Source organism: Peromyscus californicus, unplaced genomic scaffold, assembly GCF_007827085.1.
Source record: "Peromyscus californicus insignis strain IS unplaced genomic scaffold, ASM782708v3 Scaffold_11__1_contigs__length_118956290, whole genome shotgun sequence".
In the NCBI taxonomy this organism is placed as follows: Eukaryota; Metazoa; Chordata; class Mammalia; order Rodentia; family Cricetidae; genus Peromyscus; species Peromyscus californicus.
In genome coordinates, this window is record NW_026294402.1 from 30474775 (window position 1) to 30498217 (window position 23443).

The 23443-nt window shown below is 48.5% G+C and overlaps 1 protein-coding gene across 1 annotated transcript in view; it reads right to left on the bottom strand.

Annotated features, from left to right (window-relative positions):
- Positions 1-7973: 7973 nt before the first annotated feature.
- The window catches only part of Dcps (decapping enzyme, scavenger), a 44456-nt gene continuing 28986 nt past the window's right edge, over positions 7974-23443 (bottom strand). Inside the window, exons 3-6 of the mRNA XM_052756184.1 lie at positions 20993-21138; positions 13943-14056; positions 10085-10195; positions 7974-8430 (exon numbers count right to left, since the gene is read on the bottom strand). Coding sequence (XP_052612144.1) covers positions 8164-8430; positions 10085-10195; positions 13943-14056; positions 20993-21138 — 638 coding nt within the window. The 3' untranslated portion in view covers positions 7974-8163. The remainder of the gene's footprint in view (positions 8431-10084; positions 10196-13942; positions 14057-20992; positions 21139-23443) is intronic.

Consider the following 23443-nt stretch of genomic DNA (forward strand, 5'->3'; position numbering starts at 1 on the left):
TGTGTTGGGCAAGTCAAAAAGAAGAAGAAGGAAGATTCCTATTTTGCAAAGGAAAAACTGCCCCATGAGAAACAGCAGCTGCCCTGAGTGAATAGATGTGTGTGGCAAGCTGATCCAAGAAACAGCCCAGCCTCCAAACTTAGCTCAGTCTTCACCAAAGTAGGTTCGAAGACAAGTTCACACTTCTTGCTAAGGACCATGGAAAAATCCTTCTGCCATTAAAATTGAGCTTAAAGGAATCGGCTTTTTTTTGCTCCTGGAGACCTGAGTTCCAATCTTGCCTCTGCCACTAAATACCTTTCCTTTTCTTACTGGAAAAAGAAAAATCAATGGAAATAACTGAGCTTATTCAAAGGGCTGTTGTTAGTACTGAATGAGGCAATGGAGGTGAACTTGCCCTGAAATCACAATATGATATGTATAATTATGCTCTTATTAAACATGCAAAAAAAAAAAAAAAAACAGGCAGTGGTGGCACACACCTTTAATCCCAGCACTCTGGAGGCAGAGGTAGACAGATTTCTGTAAGTTCGAGGCCAGCCTGGTCTACAAAGTGAGTTCCAGGACATCCAAGGCTACACAGAGAAACCCTGTCTCGGAAAAAAAAAAATGCAAAAGAGTACCTTTTTGTTGAAAAAGTATTTTTAATAAAAATACATTTTAAAATTTTATTTTACTTAGTTAACTTTTTTTTTTCATTTATTTTACATATGGACCACAGTTTCCCCTCCCTCCTCTCCTCCAGTTCCCCCCACCTCCGGTCTACCCCCCTCCCTATCCACTCTTCCTCCGTCTCCAGGCTGGGTGAAGTAAACCAGCATGGGAAACAAGTTCCCAAAAGCCAGCTAAGTGCCTGATCCCACTGCTAGGAGCCCTACAAACAGACCAAGCTACGCAACTGTCACACACATGCAGAGGGCCTAGGTCCGTCTCATGCAGGCTCCCTAACTGTTGGTCCAGAGTCCATGTGCTCCACGAGCTCAGGTCAGCTGTCTCTGTGGGTTCCCCTATCATGACCGTGAACCCCCTGGCTCATATAATCCCTCCTCCCTTTCTTCAGGAGGACTCCCAAGCTCGGCCCAATGCTTGGCTGTGGATCTCTGCATCTGCCTCCATCAGTTACTGGATAACGGCTCTCTGATGACAATTAGGACAGTCACCAATCTGATTACAGAAGATGGCCAGTTCAGGCACTCTCTCCGCTATTGCTAGGAGTCTTAGCTGGGGTCCTCCTTGTGGATTCCTAGAAGTTTCCCCACGTACCAGGTTTCTCCCTAACCCCAAAGAAGAATACCTTTTTAACTTATAAAATGCATTCAAACCACAACCTCCTAGCCTATCCCAGTCCTGATCATCTACTTTAGGTCACTGTGTTTTTATGACATTTCCCTTCCACTTCCTCCATTTTTTTAAGATAGTCTCACTATCCTGGCTGACCTCAAACTTGTGATCCTCCTGCCTTAGCCTTCTGAGAACCAAGATTACAGGTGTTCCACCATGCCAGGCTTCCCGTCCAGTTTCTTAACAGTACAGATAGAAGCTGAGCCAGTAATCTAAACAAACAAACAAACAAACAAACAAACAAAAAACCAAAAAAAAAAAAAAACCCCTGTGTCTTTTGTCTTTTGTGAAAGAGAAGGGAGAAATTCTTTTTCTTTTTTCTTTTTTTTTTTTTTTTTTTTGGTTTTTTCAAGGCAGGGTTTCTCTGTGTAATTTTGGTGCCAGTCCTGGAACTTGTTTTGTAGTAGACCAGGCTGGCCTCGAACTCACAGAGATCCACCTGGCTCTGCCTCCCGAGTGCTGGGGTTAGTAGGTGTGTGCCACAATCACCTGGTGAGAGGGAAGCAATTCTAATACACAGGTACTCTTTCATCCTAGACCCTGGGTTCTAGGTCCTCACCAATCCCACTGCAAACCCTTGACAGGACACTACGAGCCGATTACCAAGAGGCAGGGGGGTAACAAACTGGGTCTGGCCTGGAGGGACTGTTCCTCAGGTTAGCTGTGCTGAGGTGGGCCAAGACAACCTTCAGAATAACAGCAGGGAGTCCTACTCAGCTGGTGAGCAGTACCACCTCCAACCCCATGCCTTTGCCTCCTTTACCTTTTCTGTTCTCCTACAGCAGATATGGAGAACACCTGACTGCTGGGACAACCATGGGACTCTCAAACAGAGGGAGGAGACAGAGGAGGAAGGGTGTGAGAAGGGGCAGGTGCATCTGGGCCTGGGAAGCTCAGTCCCCAAGGCTCCTCCTGGACAAGCAGCTGCCTGACAAATGTGCCTGCCAGACTTCCGGCTTCTGTCCCTCACATGTGCCACGTTCACATCCTGCCTACTTGGAGGAAGGGACAGCAAGATACCGTTTGAGAAAGAAATAAACCCAATCCAGCATCTCAGATGCTTTTAAAAATAGCAACCCCAGGATGGTATTTCAGCTCCTATTTTTATCAGATTTATATGGCTGGACCATGGAGCTGATCTGTTCTTAGGGATCTTAGTAACAGGGGACATCTCTATTGTAGTATTAGAAACCTGCCAGGAAGCCAAGGCTAAAATGCATTTCAGGAACTTTTAGGTTGGAAGAAATCCCAAGAAGCCATTGCATGTAGCCCTGCCTGTTTTTAGGGACGCAATCAATTAACCACAGTTTGTGACTTTTCCCCTTAAAAATCTAAGCTGGGTAAGCTGAGGCAGGAGGATCATCAGAAGTGCTAGGCTGTGGTAGTTTGAATTTACATAATTGGCCCTCATAATCTCATAGAGAGTGGCACTATTAGGAGGTGTGGCCTTGTTAAGAGTAGGTGTGGTCTTGTTGAAGGAAGTATGTCACTGTGGAAGTGGGCTTTGAGGTCTCATACATGCTCAGGATACTGCCCAGTGTCTCAGTTGACTTCCTGTTGCTTGCAAGATGTAGGACTCTCAGCTACTTGTCCAGCACCATGTCTGTCTGCACACCTCTATGCTCCCCACCACGATGATAACGGACTGAACCGCTGAACTGTAAGTCGCCACCTCAATTAAATGTTTTCTTTTATAAGAGTTGCTGTGGAAATGGTGTTTCTTCACAACAATAGAAACCCTAAGACATAGGCCAACCCAGCTTATAGACCATGTCTCAAAAACACCTGGGCATGGTAGTACAACACTAATAGCATTGAGGATGCTGTTTGTCATGGCCTAATCACCTCCCAGGGGCCCTGTCTCTAATACTGTCCCCTGAGATGTTAGAATATTAACATATAGAGGCTATAGCAAGTATCTAGCCCCCCAAATCTTTCCTTCTAGATCACTTTCATGGCAGAAAAATAGCTAAAATTTTACTATGCTTAAAATAGTTTTAAAAACAACTATGCATACAGATGCCATGTAAGTGCCTGCAGAGACCAGAAGAAGGTGTGGGATCCCTTGGAACTGCAGTTACAGATGGTGTGAGCTGCCCTATCAGTGCTGGGAATCAAAACCAGGTCCTCTGGAAGGCAGCCAGTGCTCTTAACCAGAGTTACCTCTCCAGCCCCTCAGCCAGCCATCCTTTTATTGAATCCTCACATGGAGTAGGCATGGTTGTCACCCTATTTTATGAGCAGTATGTAAACTGCTCCCGAGTATACTTGTGTATGGTGCAGAGTCTATGTTGGAGCCACCAGATTGCTTTGCTTCCCAAGCCCAGAGGAACAGAGCATTACCCATTAGGGTTGGAGAGATAGTCCAGTTGGTAAAGTACTTTAATCCAGGGAACCCATGTTGAAATGTGGAATATGGTGACACATATTTGTAATCTCAGGCAAAGACAAGTGGCTTGCCAGTGAGTTATCAATTAGTTATCATTAACTTCCAGATTCTGCCTTCTTCCCCTGTTCTTTTTTTTTTTTTTTTGGTTTGTTTTCGAGACAGGGTTTCTCTGTGTAGTTTTGGTACCTGTCCTGGATCTTGCTCTGTAGACCAGGCTGGCCTTGAACTCACAGATCTGCCTGGCTCTGCCTCCTGAGTGCTGGGATTAAAGGCGTGCACCACCACTGCCCGGCTTCCCTCAACTTTCTTTTGAGGAAAATGTTGGGATATAGCTCAATGGCAGAATGGTTGCCTAGTATGCATGAAGCCATGAGTTCAATCTTTTGGACTGTTTAAAAAATATATATATGGGGCTAGAAAGATAGCTCAGAAGTTAAGAACACTGGCTATTCTTCCAGAGGACTAAGGTTTAATTCCTGGTACTCACATCGTGGCTCACAACCATATGTAAATACAGCTCCAGGGGATCTGACGTCCTTCTGACCTCCATGGGCATAACACATACATGTACACAGACATACATGGAGGAAACATATTCATACATAGTAAATTTAAAAAATGTAAAAGTATATATGAAAAATATGTAAGTACAGATTTTTTCTTGATATTCTCTAAGCAAAGTAGAATAACAAGTGTTTACATTGCACATTATAAGTAATCTAAGGTGACTCAGCATAAAGGAGGATTTGTATTGACAATATTATACCACTTGAGGCCGGGTGGCGGTGGCACATGCCTTTAATCCCAGCACTCGGGAGGCAGAGGCAGGGAGAGCTCTGTGAGTTTGAGGCCAGCCTGGTCTACAGAGCGAGATCCAGGAAAGGCACAAAGCTACACAGAGAAACCCTGTCTCAAAAAACCAAAAAACAAAAACAAAAAAATATTTTACCACCTGAGATACTCAGGGTGTATGTCCTGTAATCAAACTTCCAAGGACACGTAGGTAAAGACTATTCAAATGCCCTGGGTAAGGAACTATCACAAGAGAAATGTTTCAAATATTACTTTGTGTGTGGTTGTTTCTTGATTTGTTTCTCATTTTTAGAGCGCTTTATTCAACAGGGACATGTAAAATGGAGCTTGAATATAATCTTTCTCTTGGCTTTGTGCTGACAGTTTTGCTCTATGAGAAAGCTTTGGAATACACAGAGAAGCCAAGGAACAATAGCAGCCATGTGTCCTTTGCTTCTCATCTCCCACCAGGCCAGAAAGAAAACCGCCAAGCACTGGAGGCTAAAAGCCACTTGTGGAGGTGTCCCTGATTTATCTGGGAAGGGTGGCATCTGCCATTGTCCAGCATGCATGTGAAGATCTCACTGTAAGAGCAGGACTGGCATTTGCAGTTGGTCAGGGAGGGCTAAGCACAATGCGCCCTGCTCAGGAAGCTTTGTCCCAGGAGACAGGACATTGAGCTCTGAAGTGACAGGAGGAGGAAAGCCTGAGGCAGAGGGATGGTTGTCACTCCACACTGCCCTTGTCTGGGAACTCAGGCCCAGCTCCATTCCCTATGTTCACCAAATTTAATGAACATATTTCTACAGGCCCTTGGGCAGAAGTTTCAGCTTCCTGGGGCTCACATTCACCCTGTAACAAGACACCAAGAGTGTTTCTCTGTAAAATAGAGGATGAGAGCTCCATGAAATGATTTGCTATGCAAATGTCAATTGTCACAGTGTTGATTTGCCTTAAACTCTGTTTTGCTCAGTCAGACAGAATTCCAGGTGTTGGGAAGCCAGAATAGGAAGATGTTCTCACCTTCAAGGTCCTCTCAGTCCAACAGGAAAGGCAACAAACCAACAGATACAGCAAGAATGGAAAGAGGCCAAGTACGTGAAGATATGCAGACAAGTCGCGTAGGAGAGTCTGTCAGTAAAGGTTACCCCATAAAGACATAAAGGGCATTGTTAGGATCTCAACACCACCAGACTGCAGCCAGGCTGCCTGGCAGGAGGAGCCTCAGTGGGATGAGGCATTGGGGCTCGAAGATGGGAGTCAGGTACTGGGGTCTAGGGGGAGAGCTGCTATTATCTTTGGTGGATAGTGCCGAGAACTGGCTGACTCTGAAAAGACCCATGCCAGACCTCAGGCAGAGGCTGGACCAGTATGAGAAAACTAAGTAGTGAGGCCTAGAGGGCACCTCTCTGAGATATCAGGCAAATAAAGTATATGCCACTATCCCAGACAGGTACCTCCTTGCAGAATAAGCCAAAAGGAAGACAGGATTGGTTAACAAGAGTGGGGAGCCAGAAAGTCATCCAGAGCACAGGTCTATGCCCAAGGGAGGTATACCTGGCCTTTCCAGATTTAATTACTACCCTTGCAACTATAACCCCTTGACCTCTCTAGCTTGAATAAGCAGGCTGCTCCCTCCCTGCAGGTTGTATATCTAGTCATCACCCCACCCCATACAAGCCAGACACACTGATATTATGGCATGTAACACAAAAGTCAGCCTGTGTGCGAGCCTGAACCGACCGGTAGCACAGTTGGTATGGGGGGCAGGGGCAAGGAGCGAAGAGTGATGTGGTAGAGGTGTTGTGTGATCTGGAGGGAGGCCTCATCTGGCACCTCTGCAATGTACCTCCCACCCACAATGTCTCATTCCCCTGAGGCTCCAAGGCACATTTAGTGCCATTTGCTTTCAAAGAGGAGGTCACTTTTCTACCCTGGTACCTGGAAAAGGAGCAAGTGAGACCCAGGAAGCAGCCCTGCAAACTGCAAGCAGCTCTAAGAAGAGATCTCCATCAGCCTCCTCTCCACAAACCCTCACTCAGCATTGGCACATGACCCTGTGCAACAGAGTATTTGCTTTCTGTTCAGGAAACCACTAATCTGTGTGGCAGCCATGAAAAGGTCTGGCCTACACTTGTAACAGACACACCTGCTTTGGTTACCACCAAAATAACTGCAAGTCCATGCGGTGGTTGAATACATACCTCAACCTGGGGTGCTTGAAGAACTGCTGAGAAGGCTGGGTTAAGACAGCAGCAGCTGTCATGCCTACCCTGGACTGGCTGGAGGCTAGAGTGGCCTCAGGCGCTCTGACTACCTGCTCCAATCCTCTTTTTATAGGGAATCCCTTTCTCAGGGACACTAAGGTCCAAGGGATCTCCACCATAGGCAATGTGGACCTGGAGCAAGTGACAGGATCAGGGCCACCACTGAGGGTGCCGAGTCATGCCTCCTGGTTCTCAGACTAAGGGATACAGAGTCACAGCCACCCCTCTCCCGCATGCTTTCTTTCCTCCTGGTCACTTAAGAGTCCAACATCCTGCATCTGGGGAGAGAGCTTCCAGAACAGGGCACATATCTTTAGCCTTCCCCTACCCCACAGCAAACACTGGCTCTGCTCTGGCAGCACGATACAATTGTCCTCTGTGTTGGAGAGTGACCTCACGGTGCTCTCTGTGGCCCTGTACAACAGTAGCAGATGTCACTCTTCTGAGGTAGGCTCTTGCCAGCTCCATAACTGGCCATCAGCCTCTGACACCCCGAAGTCCGTTCCTGGCCTCAAGATTCTGTGAAGCAAAGCTCTGTCACAGCCTGGCCCCTGGGCCCTCCACTGCAACCAGATCATTTTGCTGTGACAAGTGTTCTGAACTTTCTGGCTGCCCGGCATGACTTTGTTTTGTCTTCCTTCCTAGATAACAAACTCAAGGCCGGGGACATGCCAACCAAGTAACAGAAGCAAAGGCAGGCTTCTGGGGTTTGCATCATCTGCTTCTCGGGAAAACGCTCCCCATTCCAGGCATCAAACCCCAGCCCCCTCATCACACTGATCAACAGCCTTGACGCACACACAGGGTGTAACCTCATTACTGGGGAGGGAAGAAGGAAGTGGCATCTAAAGCCTCCACGACTATTTCCGGAAAGGTTTTGAATTTGGTTTTTATGGGTGGGAGTAACGTGCCCAAGAGGAGAGTTGGCGAGAGAGGAACACAGCAGTAGAACTGGAGGCGAGCAGTGTAGACTCAGGACAAGGGAGTCGACAGGTACAGAAAGCATGGGGAGGTGGAGGAAGTCCTCAAACCTTCCAAGAGGCTGTGACTCACTGGCTGGTGGTGACACCCTGAAACTTTCTACCCTTCCCAAGATGTCCCTACCAGCTCTGCCCACTCACCTTCCCTATCACTTGTCTCCCCTCCACCCCCTGCCTCTGCCAGGCTACAACCATCGGTCCTCATCAATAAGAAAGTACTTTATTCTCCTGTGAGGAATACAACAGTACAAAATACATCATACACTTGACCTTTGCTAAAAGGCCAAGAAATTACAAAATACGTTTCAGGAAAATCCCTCGGAGATAAAAACCCAGCCCACACCACCCCAAGCCCGGCCCACTAGTTCCTCTCTCTTCAGGCACTCTTAGCAACTCAGGGTCGCTGGCTTCCTTGCAGGAGCTGAAGCAGGGGGTCATCGGTCCTAAGCGCAAAAGTAAGAGTGCGCTGTTGATAGTGCTTGGGGTCACACTCCAGGTTCTCGATGACTTCAGCCAGCAGGTGTGCCCGCTCCACGCCTGAGCCGGGGGCCTCGAAGCCCAGGGCAGTGAAGTGCACGTGCAGGTGATAGTAAGAGGGCAGGTAGTGTAGGTACACACGCAGTTGGTCTCCTGTCACCTGGTAGCGCTTCCGGATGGCTTCCTGGTAAGGAAGGACAGTGGCAAAGGGTCATCATGGTGCCAGGCAGCCAGCATCCCGTCCTCTGACCAACCCCACTGGACTCCTTACATCCTTGCTACAGTTGGCCTGGGAGGGCTTACAACACCCCCCCCCTCCCCCGCCAGCTCTCTGCCCCGCCTGCCTTCCATCCTGGTCTTCTAAGAAGCTGAAAGACGTGGTGACAGGCAAGCTGAGACACCCCCCAATGGAAATGACTCTCAGTCAGTCACTCCAAGCCCCAGAAAACATGGGCCTCTTCCTTTGGTAGTCCAGGATGTCCCAGCTCCTAAGGTCAGCCCAGAGCCCCGGGCCTGGAGACCTGTAGCACCTATTAATCTTGAAGTAGGCAGAAGGAAGCATCCTCTTGGGATGAGGCTATGTGGAAATGGGGCTGTGCTGAGAACTTGGTGAAAGGGAAAGGATGCAGGGAGAGATTTCAGGAAGGGCTTGAAGACCTCAGCAGGGCTCCTTGTGAAAGAAGAAAGCACTTAAGTTGGCTCCGGTTCCCTTTCCCACCTCCACCTTACTCAGAGACAGAAAGAGTCCTACCAACCCTAGAGATCCCTCAGAAGAGAAAACCACTTAGGTCTCTGCGGGCTTAGAATTTAACACCAAATCATACTCTGCCTTTGGTGCTACCAGTGGAGAATCACAGCAGCAGGGTGAACTGGTGTGTGTGGGGGGAGCTGGGGGGGTGCTTTCTGGGATAAGCGGAGCTGATGGGCAGGACAAGGCTGCCCAAACTGCCAGGGCAGGGAAGTGAGACTCAGTTCCTCCCCGAGAGAACACTCCTCTGTGCCACTGGTTGTCTCCAAAAGCTACTTCTTGAGAGAAACCAGTGGCTCCAAAAAGGAAAAGCCAGCCAGAGAAGGGCACCAGGGGGGAGAAGGCAGGTAGGGCACAGGGGTACAGGAAGCAGTATCTAGTAAGCACCTCAGTATTGTCCTGAAGGGCAGAGGGCTTCCTGGCTAGGCAGCCTCGGGACTGTCGGCCCCGAGAGGACAGGTGTCTTGACACAGTTCAGAAGAAAGGCTAAGGCTCAGCTTGTACAGTAGTGGTTTCCAAAGGAACCTACAGATCCTGAGGTCCAGGGACCTCAGAGGCAAACAAAGTGACCTGTTCGAGGCCCTGAGGTAGTCAGGACCGCAAACCCAGGCTTCTAGCCATTCTTCTCTCACCCTCTCCTGCCCCGATGGCTCCTTTCCCTATCCCGCAGTGTCCCTGATAAAGTACCTCCGGAACATCAGGTGCTGCAGAATTAGCCTGCCTTCAGTCTAGGTGAGAAGATATGTGCATATATACAAGTCATGGGACCAATATCCAAGGGACTCGTCTGGCACAAGGTGGTTGTCATGAACAAGACAGGTGACTCTGGGCTGGGAGGGACCCAATCTGTGGGGAAGAGGAGCATCCTACGGGGGACCTGCAGACAAAGGCAGGGGAGGGCAAGTCTGGGGCAAGGAAAGGTAGATGAAAGAAGAGCTGGAGTGTCGGGCAGGACCACCTGTGACCCAACCTAGTGAGTTCTAGTAGCGTTCACGACTGAAATTCACATGGACTTTGAGAAGAGTGAGGAAAAAGGCCCAGGGGACACACTGGAATCTGCTAGAAGCCTGGGCATTGTGAAGCAACTCACTTGTCCTTCCCGGAGAATGTTCCTCAGTAGTGGCAGGTGCTCTGGAGTGAGGTCCCGAAGTGATTTGATACCCCGGCGATGGCAGATGGCGATCAAGTACAGGTCATCAAGCTGTGCAGCCACCAAAAGAGAAACAGGACAGTGCTAGGTTCAGCAGGGAGGCTACCGGCCAGGGCACTCCTACCCACAAGGCCCATCCAGGAGACCCTACAGCAGGACCAGTGAGCAGGTACTATAGGTGTCTGTCTGCCCTGGACGACAAGACCCGCTGAAGAACAGGATTTCTGTGTATTCTTCCTGTTAAAACATCTTAAGATGTAGGGGTGGTAGTACATGCCTGTAATCCCAGCACTCAAGCAGAAGGACTGAGAGATTAAGGCCAGTCTGGGCTATACAACAAGACCCTTTCTCAAAAAGTAGAAAAAAGGGATTGGGGATTTAGCTCAGTGGTGGAGCGCTTGCCTACCAAGTGCAAGGTCCTGGGTTCGGTCCTCAGCTCCAGGAAAAAAAAAAAAAAAAGTAGAAAAAAATCGAGAAAGAAAAGGAAGGAAGAAAAAGAAACAAAACCAGAAACAAACGAAAGTTCATCTCTCAAAAAAAAAAAAAAAACCACCAACAAAATTCATCATCTGGGAATGTCTATATACTCTACAAAGTTGACAGGGAGAGATGGGCAAGTTCGGAAAGAGGCAAGCACAAGTCTTTGTCCTGAAGAATTTACAACTTAATCCATGTCGTTCTACTGTATGAAATAAAGCATGGCAGCTTTTTTCTTCCTGTGGTACTGAGAACAGAACCCAAGGTCTTCTGCATGCCTCTCACAATCTCTATTGGTGAGCTACTTCCCCATGACATAAAGGAACCAACACACAAGAGGGAAGAGACTCCAGCTAGCTGGGTGATCCAGAAAGTCCTCCTAGAAAAGGCCGGGCAATGGGTCTAGAGAGAACTCTGACAGTGAAGGCTCAGAGGGAGGCAGCTGATGTATGTAGAGCCAAAGGTGCACGCAAGGGTGTGGGGGACACATGGAGGAAAGGAGGCCAGGGGTCTGTCCGCAGCAAGTGCCACAGTAACTGTCAGCTCTTTCTCTCTTTCCTATCTCAATGGTTCACAGATAGGCCCTTCCTGCAGTCCTTCCTGTAAATGGTGCCTGGCTGAAAACCTGGAGGTCACAACAGAGCACAGAGCCCGTGTCAACAAGATCTTGTGCCAGAGAGCAAATGAACTCTTTCTCCTGCCCGGAAACCCTTCCCACACCCTCCCTGCTCCCCAAACCTTGGCCTTGCTTGGTTATCACAGCCATGTGCCAGGCCGAGGAGTGAAGTCCAGAAAGAATCCAATGGCCCCTAGTCCTGAGGTCTGACCTGCTAGATTCCTCAAGGAGATAATTTGGAGACCATGAGTCACCCAGCCAAATCCCCGAGAGCCCTAACTTGAGAACTGAGAACGAGAGCATCCATATAATGCCTGGTGTCCAAGTATGTCATTCTCTTCATGGCAGTCATTCTTCCCACAGAGTTCCAAGAATCGGGGCTCTGCCCCTAAGCTGCTGTCTGAGCTGTGCTCATTAGGCCTTTCTTTACAAAAGTCCCATCTGGATTCTCCCTGCATGTCTTGTGTCCAGGTAATGTACCTTCACATTAGTAAGGGGAAACCAGGAAACACAAGCGCTTGATTTTGAGCATATATTTTGGCTGTAGGATATATGACTGTCACGGGACACTCAAAATAACAGAGCACTTGTTTTAAATGATCTCAGTTGAAAAATCCCAAACGCCACACTAAATAGTATCTCTCTGCTCTCCTGGCAGGGAACGAGGCACGGAGCCTGGTGCTGAGTGTCAGCTCGCAGGTTGGGCGCGAGAAGGAGAAGGAACCATTCTTTGACATTACTCATGATGAAAGGTTTTCTGCAGGCAGCCAAAGATTCTCCTGGCACAGAGGAATGTGCTGAGAAAGGCTAGACAAGAACAGGTGAGGCTTCAGACCGGTACTCCAGAAGGTGGCTCACTGGTCACGCTGGGGAGACTTTTTATAAAGCAGGATGGGGAAAAAAAAATCAAACTCAGTTTTCTGGCCAAGGGCAAGACTGGGAATGGCAGGAGTATTAGCCTTATCTTAACCCCTAGGGACTCAAAGGAAGGATACCTGGCCTGAGGACTTTAGGACAAAAAGTTTAAGCTGTGTGAACTGCAAATGTATTGTGTGTCCATGCATACATATTTATAGTCGTGATATACAAGGATTACTTCTGGAAGCTAAGATGAGGTGACAGAGGTGGTTTCTGAACAAGGGGCTCTGAGGAATGTGGAGTGAGGGAACCTACCCTTCCTTCACAGCCTTTGTATCGGATATACTTTAACCACGGGCATGCAATAACAACAAAAGAATCACAAAAGAACATATAGGCAATCTCTCTCTTTTTTTTCCCCTTGAGACAGGGTTTCTCTGCATAGCTCTGGCTGACTTGGAACTCACTCTATAGACCAGGCTGGCCTCGAACTCATGGAGAACCACCTGCTTCTGCCTCCCAAGTGGTGGGATTAAAGGCGTGTGCTACCGCTGCCTGGCATATAGGCAATCTCTTAATAAAAAGAACTTAACAGAACTGTGGTGGCACACAGTCCTCATGAAGGCTGGGGAATCACAAATTTGAGGTTAGCTTGGACTAGAGATCAAGACATTGTATAAACTAAACAAAGCAAGAGTAGGTGGAGCATGACCTAGCAAGGCATAACCTCTAGCAACACCAGACACAGGCTACATATTTGTTGAATGGATGAAAGCAAGAACAGATTAATACAACCAGGGCCACCTGTTTGGGGACAATAAACATACTTCTAAGGCTAGAGACACAGCTCATGGCTAGAGCTCTTGCCTACTGTGTTTGGCCTCTTAGGTTTGATTCTCAGCAGAAAGGGAGAGGAGAAGAAAGAGGAGAACAACGTTTCCAGGAGACCAGGCAAGCGAGACTCAAGGGTGCCAGGAAGGATCCTCCATCTCCTTGATTCTTCCTTTGACCCCAGAACAAGAGTCAGATGCTCAGCTGTGACCCATCCTACTGCCAAGTTCTAAGGGAGCGATGAAGTTCACTGCTGTCACAAGTCAAGGACCTGAGGCACTGAATAAACTATGGCCCCGTGAACACAACTAAGGAAAGGTTAGGAAGGGCCAACCTTTGCTGTGGAGCCAGGTGTAACACTCAAGGTGGCCCTCCACTACTCCTGCAGCGAGGAGTTCCAGCCATGTAGCTGGGCCCAGCGCAGTGTCCACAGCCTTCCCTACCTTAAAGAGGACAGGAAATGGGCGGCTCTGCCGGTAGGCCAGAAAGATGCCTGACAACCCTGGGCCAGATGCTGATGATTTTTGGTCTCTGTGCCACCGGCTCAAGCGCATTCAGGGCTTCCGTAACAGAAGTGTACAAGTCTATCTTGATGTCTCTCTGTGATCCCTAGGATGTAATCTCCTTGCAGTCACAAGCACTTTGGTCTTCAAGAGTCCCATGAGGCAGTTCTTCCTGTCCACACCTACTTCCCATGACTAACGAGGCTTTAACCCAGAATTTCCAGGTGTGAGGCTGCCTAAGGGGACACACAGCCTACAGTCATAGAGGCAAGCATCCCCCACGCTACCTTTCAGCTAAGAGCAGAGTCAGAAAAGGCTTTAAGCTGATCCATGGAAGCCCAAGTGGCTGCCCAGGACAGCTATGCACTGTCAGTTGGAGGAGCTCAGGCCACTCCTTATTGGATAACAGTGATTGGTGCTGTAAGGGAGCAGGGCCCCCAAAGGCAGGCAGGCAGGCCAGCAGCACGGAGGCAGGAGCTCAGAGGCCGGAGTGCTCCAGCACCTGGTGTTTACCTGCTGCTGGTTCCACTTGAGGTCTGGGATGAGGACAAAGCCATCAGAAGGGTCTGGGTTCTCAAAAACAATCCGGTCAGCTTCAGCCTTCTTGTCAAGAATATTATACACCCACTGGAAGGAGAGAGAGAAAGGGTTTACAAATTCACTCTAGCTGACTGGGGCCTTCCAAGAACAACAGCCCCACTATAAAAGGCTACAAACTCAGGATGTGCAATCACTGGCTCTGGAAGACTCTCCACTTCTACCACAGCTGAATCCCAGCTATCACTGTTACCAGTGATACAGGTCTCTGTCACTCAGATGGAGTTGGGCCCTTCAGGTTTCTCCTGGTCAACATAGACAGCCACACCCCCTCCCTACCCCTGTACTGACCGGTCCAGTGCCTACCAAAGCAGGGGAGACACTATATCCATAGACCAGTCAAGGAGGCCAAGAGCACAGAGGTTTCTTTCTGTAATGGCAGCCAGCCACAGTGCAGTAAAGCCTTTGGTTCTATAGGCCAATGAGTCAATGAGAACTGTCGCCTGGAGATGCTGGAAATGCTATGTATCCGCAGGCCTTGCTGATGGGCCCCCCAAGTCAAAGCAAAACAGAAAGCCACACAGACACAGGAGGTTTCAATGATACTCTCACGGGATTTCCAGCCCTCTTACTACCTTCTGATTAGCAGCTGACAGTCTCTGGAGGACCCTTCCCTAGTCCTGAACAGACTCCAAGGACATCGATGTACAGTTACATCTTGGGGAGTGTGTGTGTGTGGGGGGTCTTTGTGAGGAAACCAAACTTCAAGAAGGTTAGGCTGAGGGGCTCCCGAGTTCACAGCACTCAAGAGTACAGGAGCCTCTGGTTCATCTCTATTTCCCTAGCTATAAGAGCCCTTTGCACCCGGGGGTGCCCCACATCCAAAAGACATGGCTGATAGCCAATGGGGTGAAATGAACCACTACTCCTTCTTTCTCCTCCGAGACAGAAAGACTTCCAGGTTCACGAATAGAGGAGGCAAGGCCTTGAAAATCCTCTTCCCACTCTCAGAAGTGCTGGCATAGGCAGTGTCCCCAAAGGCCAAAAGCAGGGGGCTGGCCTGGGGTCTGTACCTATCTAGTCAGTAGCCAGCTGGAATAGGGGCAGAGGGTAGAGGACATCCGCTGGAGATACCTGGGCTTCTGGGGTCCCAACAATTATTCAAGGAGACACTTCAGTTCAGAGGGCTTGCAGACCCCACGAGATTTGCAGGACAGACCAATGAGTCAAAGGGCCTCCCTAGAACAAGCCAGGATGAGCCACTTCCTGGAAGTTGTCTGGAGAACACTTGTAAAGGGACCAGCTTGCAAACAGCAGCATGTTCCCTCCCAGATCCTGGATTAGGAACAAACCACATCCAAACATCTATTTTCACAGAGAGATTCTTTATCGAGAGGGCAAGCAAGCAAAGTGGCTGATTTCTGACTCAGGCAGAAAACAGGAGCAAATGACCTTGCAGGTGTGTGTGTGTGTGATTTTTAAGAGGAAAAAAAGGAGAGATCTGTGTTAGGATGGGCTAGGATGTGATGGTTTGTTTTGATTGGGCATGTTAATTAGGGCAGCCAAAAAGGGAGCTTTGGATTGTTAGACTTCAATACTTTGATAGCTGGACCTTGGTAATCAGCCTTAGGAATGAGTCTGGCAAGAGAAAGTGTCCAAATAAGGGAACAGACCTTGGTGGCTAGCTTTCAGGATGTGATCTATGGTTCACAAGGGAGAGGGAAGGGGAAGGGCAAGGCCTGCCAGCGCCATCTTTGCCATGCCCAGGTCTGCTAGAGCCCTTCAACTCGGAGATGGCTTCTTCACAAATGCCTGTGGCTGAGGGTCAAGATTCTTCCAGAAGCATTTCTTCTGCCATCAGAGACATCTTTGGGGATGTGCTGCTAGAAGAAAAAGGGCCATCAAAGCTAACCAAAGCCTCCCAGAAACAGGAAGGAGGGAGACCCCGGGCTACTTCTATCATGGAAAGTCCTGGTGCACATCACAGCTGGCCTCTAGGACTATCCCTTGCCCAGAGGCACACACCTCCCACTGGAGAGCAACACATACTGTCACAAAGCACACATGAGCTCTGGAGCATGACAGCAGGTCCTCAGCTCCACTCTGACTTGCTTCCACCATGGGCAAACAACTGAACCCTCTTACCCAAAACAGTCTCCTAAGGTCTGTGCATGGGGCTCATGGGGAAGATTTTAACCAGGACATGCACTTAAAAGCACTATCCCAGAACCTGCATGAAGAAGGTGCCCAAGACACAGCAACGGTACACAGGTGGCAATGGGGCAGTTTAATGGAGGAGGCAAAATGAGGAAGGGGTGGTTGGAGGCTGAGTGGCCACAGCAACCAGCTATCATCATCACCCGTCTGCAGGTGAGGAAGAAGAAGCAGGCGTGAGGAAGTTCAGGCAAGCCCACGTAATTCCAAGCCTAGGAACCAGGGCACAGCACATCCTGCCTCCTGGGAAAGGCCAGGCCAAGGGCAGGAACCTGCAACCGCAGGAAGTCACATGGCCAGCAGCCCGGAGAAGAAAGGCAGGGAAAGAAGGGAACGAAATTCACACAGAACTCACACAAATTACACAGAGTCAGGGAATGGGAGGACTGCCCTTGAAAGCCAGTCCTGGTGGGCAGTTTAGACTCCATGGAGCTACAGTGTGACACTGGCAACAACTTCTACATCCTCTCTCCTCCATGGGCCTCTCAAGGGACATATGGCCCCTTTCCATTCCCCCTCCATTCTCCACTCTGCTCACACATCCCGCCTCTCTCCTCTGGCCATGCTTTCCCTCCTGCCTATGCCATCCAGGTGTCTGCACAGCATACTTCTTTCCTGTTCCCCTGCACTATCTGTGTGTGGTGATGGCAGCTCCACTCAGAACCCTTTCCGGTGCTGGCAACAGCGGTGGGCACATGATAAATGGGATGCCTCTTAGTTCTCACAAACCTAACTGGGAGGATGTGTGAGGCACAACTTCCAGACAAGGAAACCTGGGCTCAGGGGTTAAGGAAAATGCCCCACTGCTTTTGGCCAGGAGAATGAGAATCCAAACACCAGCGGATGCAGAAGCTGAATGGACATTTTTAGCCAGGTGATCTTGAAGGCTTCAGGTCAGGACACACCATTGCCATTTTCGGTCTTTTATTGAACCTTTACTGAAGTTATAAGTACTTCAAACTTGAGGAACCAGACAAAGTCATTTGCTAAGAACCCAGAAACTGAAACCAGACAGCCTGGTTTTCTGTCTTGCCTCCAAAAGACCTGTGTGGAGATTGAGGTAATGCATGTAAAATGCCTACAACAGTTCCTGGCACCCAGCACGTGCTCGATAAATCCCAAACTGAACATGCTGTCTTCCACATAAGTCGTCCCCCCCCCCCCACACCCCCCCGCAACAGTCAACATCCCGCCCTTGTTAACAAAGGCTCCACTGTCCATTTTCCACTCTGGTAGGACCGGCGTCACCCCACAGCCCTTCCTCTCTGGCACCACTCTGAGCCTTGTAACCCAGCGGGGGCTTCCTCCTGAGTGGATCCTGTCTTTCCCTGCTTTGGATCCATGCTGGCCTCTAGTCATCCTCCATTTGCACTTGTTACACTTGACCACACTATCTAAATCTTTAGAAACATCACAGATATTTAGGGCTGGAAGAATGGCTCAGGAGATAAAGCACCTGCCACATAAGCAAAAGGGCCAACCAGAGTTCAGATCCCTAGCATCCACATAAAAAAGCCGCTGGTGGCAATCTGTATCGGTGCTCAGGAGGCACAGATAGGAGATACCAAGGGCAAGCTGGCTAGCTAAGCTAGCTGAATCTGCACTCTCTTAGTTCAGTAAATAAAGTGGAGAATGATGGAGACCTCTGGCCTCCACAAGCAGCAGACATGTGTACCTGCATCTACATACATGTGCACCCACACAGATGTGAATATCTACATACATATGTGCACACACTAGACACCTGTACACATGCCAAAAAAAAAAGAGCATAGATTTTTTTAAAATGTACATGTGGGGCTGTCAAAATGGCTTATAGATAAAGGCACTTATAGCCAAGCTTGATGGCCTGAGTCTGATCCACAGAACCCACAAGCTGTCCTCTGACTTCCACCTGTACACTATGGTGCACACATATGTGTGCACACACATACATAATAAAATAAAAAATAAACTAAATATAAAATATTAAGAAAATAAAATGCACATGCACCAGGTTTAGTCCTTGAAGGGCCAGACAGTGGATAAAAACCAGAATCTCCTGCTGTTATATTTAAGAATGTCCTCCAGTACTTGTGAACTTCTGGTCTCCTGAACACAGTCTACAGACCTCCTCTAGGTCACTCAAGGCCATCCCACTGACCCCGTGTAACCTGTGCCCAGTCATACCAATACCAAGCCTCTGGACCTGTTCTTTCCTCTGCCTTGTCCATCTTGTCAAGTTCTACATGTCTCCTAAAACTCAGGGGAAGGATTAAATCTATGTGACCCCATGTCTACACTGGCCCCTTTCACTGCATCACAACTATGCTCACATAGCCCACCAGTGGGCCTGTGTCATTATTACTACAGTCTATCTGCATGGCCATCTTCCCTGAGACTTCAGACATTAGCAAGAGCTTGTCAGCTGGAGTCTCCTTAAAGCCCTGCACAGGGCCTAGAGTACAGCAGATACTCAATAATACAAAGACTGCTGCCAGTTACACTAGAAGTTTGTGTCAATCAAGATTTGGAAGAAAGGAGTTCTGCTGAATGACTTTTGTTTGCAAGTGGAACTGGTAATGGTGCACAGTAAGGTAGTTACATGACTCACATCAGCTAGACGAGGGCCTCGTCTCTTGAATCCTGGATACATACAAACAGCCCCACAGAACATATGTCCCAGAAGGTCCCTCTAGGATCCTACACACAAGTTATCTAGGAATGTAGAGAGACACCTCCTTTCCACCCAGAAGACAGAACAAATGCCAGCACATTTTTAAAAAGAAAGGGGCTGGGGATGTAGCTCACATAAACTGAGTGTGATGATATACATCTGTGACCCTAGCATCTGGGGAGTGGGACAGCAGAGGCAGGAAGATCTGAAGTTCAAGGTCATCTTCTGCTACACAGTGAGTCTGAGGCCAACCTGGGCTATATGACACCTTGTGCGATGGTTAGGTTTTGTTGTTGTTGCTCATTTTTGTTTTTGTTTTTCTGAGACAGGGTTTCTCTGTGTAGTCTCGGCTGTCCTGGAACTCGACCTACAGACCAAGCTGGCCTTGAACTCACAGAGATCGCCTGCCTCTGCCGCCTAAGTGCTGGGATTAAGGGCGTGTGCCACCACGGCATGATTGTTAATTTTGTCAACTTGACAAAACCAAAATCACCTGGAAAGAGAAAGTCTCAATGAGGGCTCGCCTAGATCAGGTTGTGGGCATGCCTCTAGCAGTGGTTCTCAACCTATGATAGGTCACGATCCCTAAGGTGCTTGATGACCCTTTCACAGGGGTCACACATCAGATATCCTGCATGCCAGATATTTGTATTATGATTCATAACAGTGGCAAAATTACAGTTATGAAGTAGTAACAAAATGATTTTATGGTTGGGTCACCACAACATGAGGAACTGTATTAAAGGGTCACAGCATAAGGAAGGTTGGGAACCACTGCTGTAGGGAATCACCTGATTGATTTAATTGATGTGGGAAGATTCAGTCTGAATGTGGACAGCAACATTCACTGATTTGGAGCCCTGGACTGTGCAAAAGCCGAGAAGGCTAGCTGAGCACTAAGCACGCATGTACTCACTCTCTCTGCTCTTAACTACGGCTGTGATGTGACCAGGTGTCTCGGCTCCTGACACTGACTTCCCCACAGTGGTGAACTATAATCTGGAATTGTGAGCTAAAATAGCTCCCACCCCAGGTTGCTTTTTATCAGGATATTTTAATCACAGCAACTGAATGAAACTAGGGCACCTTGTCTCAAATTTTAAAAAAGAGGAGACGATAAAAGATCTTGAGCCAGAGGAACTGTGAGCAAATGCTGCTGCGGGGTGGTCATGACTGGACTTCCCAGTCTCATACACTGGGAAGAGGGTTGTCAGCACATGGTCTCCCAGGGGACCCGCTTTCCTCCAACAGTGACAGTCTCCCCCCTCCTTATTTCTTTCCGTTACAACTGATAGAACGGCACCCTCAAGCCTGGTGTCCACCATTCGTCTGAGGAACGGCTGTGAGCTTCCCATATAAGAATACTCTCAACCATGTACCCCAAGTATGGAAAGAGTAGTAAAATAGGCCCAAAGAAAACATGAGTGAGTGATAATGAGAAGGAACCAGTGAATGCCAGTGAGTGGGCAAGGAAGTGACTCATCAATATGCATTCATCATATTTAACTGTGAGTATCCACATGGGGCCAATTCCAGGCAGAGGCTCTGGCTGGCACTGGGCCTAAACCCAAAGAACTGCCAGGATCTCTGAGCTAAGCATCCCATCTCTGGCTCAGGCAGAGCACTCTGCCACCCTGTATACACAGGTCTACACCAAACACACACTGGGGACGACAGGGTACAGTCTGCTGTGGAATAAATGCAAGGGGAAGGAGGGGCAAGGAAGTTTTAGCTCTAAGACTTGTCTCTTGCAGGAAAGACTAGGGATAAGAGGCTGGATCAAGGTCACCCAACCCAACAGAAGGCTTTTACCCACCCACAGATCTTTGTGAAGACACAGTCAGACTATACAGGGCTACTGCAGAGCAGGTAAGATTTCTCCAGCAGGATGGATTTCTCAGAGAACATCAGTACCTCATAAAGGGCCCAAGATCACAAAGCCTGCCCTGACTATCCCGGAACAATTGGCAACCAGCCCACACCAGGAGGCTCTGCCTCATGAGTTCTGTCCACTTCCTCTTCGTAGTCTCACAGTCACATATACCGCCCAGACCGAGGGTATGTGCGCACTATCTCTGGGATGACCCCAACAGGTATTCGCAACAAGAGAAAGCAGCTCCAGGACCCAGAGATTCTGAGTCCCTGCAGTTAGTCACCTGGATGCTGAGGCTCTGGGACTCCAGGTGGGGTAAAGTGATGCTCCTGTAGTCGTCTCCAGTCTCTCGGATCAGGCGGAGATCCTGACGCATGTATTTTTGCAGGTGTTTCTCTGTGGCAGGGTACACCACAGTTGTCTTTATATCTACAATGACAGAGCACAGGGTAACTAGAAAGCAGACCATTAAGTTCATGAGCTGAGCCACACCCCTCTCAGGACAAGGCTTTTGCTGATGGCTCACTGGCTCCTCATGAAATTATATCTACCCCCCCCCCCCCACCTCCATGTTCTAGGCAGAGTGGCCAAAGGTTTCTCACTTCTTACACACAAATGTCTAGGTATGTGGCTTTCTGGATGCAAAGCTGGAAGTGTGGCTTGAAGCCCACTGGCTCTCTTAAGGAGGGGTAATACAGTGTAGCTCAGAGGCTCAATGTGGACTCTGGAGCCAGGCTGTCTGGGCTCAAGGCTTGCCTCTGCCTGTCCTCACTCACTCTGAGTGGGACTGTGGCCCCAAGTTGGGAATTTGGTCCAGTTACTTAACCTCTGTGTGCTCTGACTGTCCCATATACCAAATGAAGATAGCAACAGTTCTTGTGGCACAATACTGGAAGAAGAATGGAGTTAGTTACCCGAGAAACACTTAGAACAATGTCTGCTGCTTAGAAACACTTCCAAAGTGCTGGATGGGGTGCTTGTGGGATGGCTCAGGGGATAAAGGCACATGATGCTAAGCCTGATGACTTGTTTAAACCCTGGGATCCACATAGTAGATGGAGAAAACCAACTCTTGCAAGTTGGTCTCTGACCTCTATACATATACTGTGGTGTGTATGTACACACACACACACACACACACACACACACACACACACACACACACACACACACACAAATAAATAAATATAAAATATAAAACACTGGACGTTCAATCCAGGTTTCTCAGTTGACACCATCGCTACTTGGCTTGGACCGCTCTATGGTGCAACGCACACAACACGTCTACTTCAGGCCAGCCTCAGCTTGGATGCTAGTGTCCCCTTCCTCAGTAACAACCAAACGTCTCCAGACATTTCCAAAAAATCCTCTGGAATTTTTCAGATTTTAGGTTTTAAAAGAGACTTTGGATTTTAAAAGAGATTTAATTTTAAAGTGTTTCAATTTGTAAAGACTGGGAATTTTTAATTTTGTAAAATATGTTATATTGTGGTTTTACTAATGTATGATTTGGAGATGGTTAAGAAAGGAAAAGTTAGAGCTTAACAGTGATGTGTGTGTCAAGCTGACAAGGCATCAACTGGGCTGTAGAGTTTTATGGCAACTTGACACAAGCTAGAGCTGTCTGAAAGAAGGGAACATCAATTAAGAAAATGCCTCCATAAGAGCTGGCTGTAGGGCATTTTCTTAATTAGTGATTGAAGGGGGAGGGCCCAGGTGGTGCCAGCCCTGGGCTGGTGGTCCTGGGTTCTATAAGAAAGCAGGCTGAGCAGGCCATGGGGAGCAAGCCAGTAAGCAGCACCCCTCCATGACCTCTTCATCAGCTCCTGCCTCTAGGTTCCTGCTCTGTTTGAGTTCCTGTCCTGGCTTCCTTTGATGATGAACAATGCTGTGGAAGTATAACCAAATTAACTTCCTCCTCAACTTGCTTTTGGTCATGGTGTTTCATCATAGCAATAGCAACCCTAACAAAGACACAGTGTTTGTCTATTTGTGTGTCTGTTTAATTGATATAGTCTCACTTTGTAGCCCAGGCTGGCCTGAGCATCACTATGTAGATCAGGCTGGAGTCGAACATGTGGAGATCTTGCCTTTGTCATAACAGTTTTAATCAGCAAGAAATCCTTAGCCGGGTGTGAGGGCACATGCCTTTAATCCAGTCTCTGGAGGCAGAGACAGGCATATTTCTATGTAGGCCAGTCTGGTCTACACAGTGAGTTCCAGGACAGCCAGGGCTGTTACACAGAGAAACCTCATCGAAAAACCAAAACTCAAAGAAATCCTGTGATTTTCTTTAGTAGATTATATTTGAATGCCCTGGCCTAGCACCAGGTTAAGTCCTCCCCATTATTGTCAATAACATCTGGCACAGCTGGTGCCTCAACAAAGACTGCCAGGGGAGGGAAGAATGGTGACCTAGGTGTTGCCAAATCAGCTGGATGTTTCTGAAGAGACCCACATGCCCCCTCATGTGGGATTCAGATATGCCCTTCTAGGGAACACCACTCGTACAGCACTCGTATCAGCACCCAGCTAAGAACTAGCAGCCTGCACTTTCTGACTGGGTCTGAGGATGCAGGTGGTTCTACTGCACTTTTGTGAATAAGACAGGAGAGTGGCAGGGACTCCAAGCTCATCCAGTGTGGTGCCAGAGACACAGCAGAGGCAAGACCAGAACAAAGGCTGCCTGTGGTGGTTGAATGTAACTGGCCCCCATAAGTTCATAGGAAGTGGC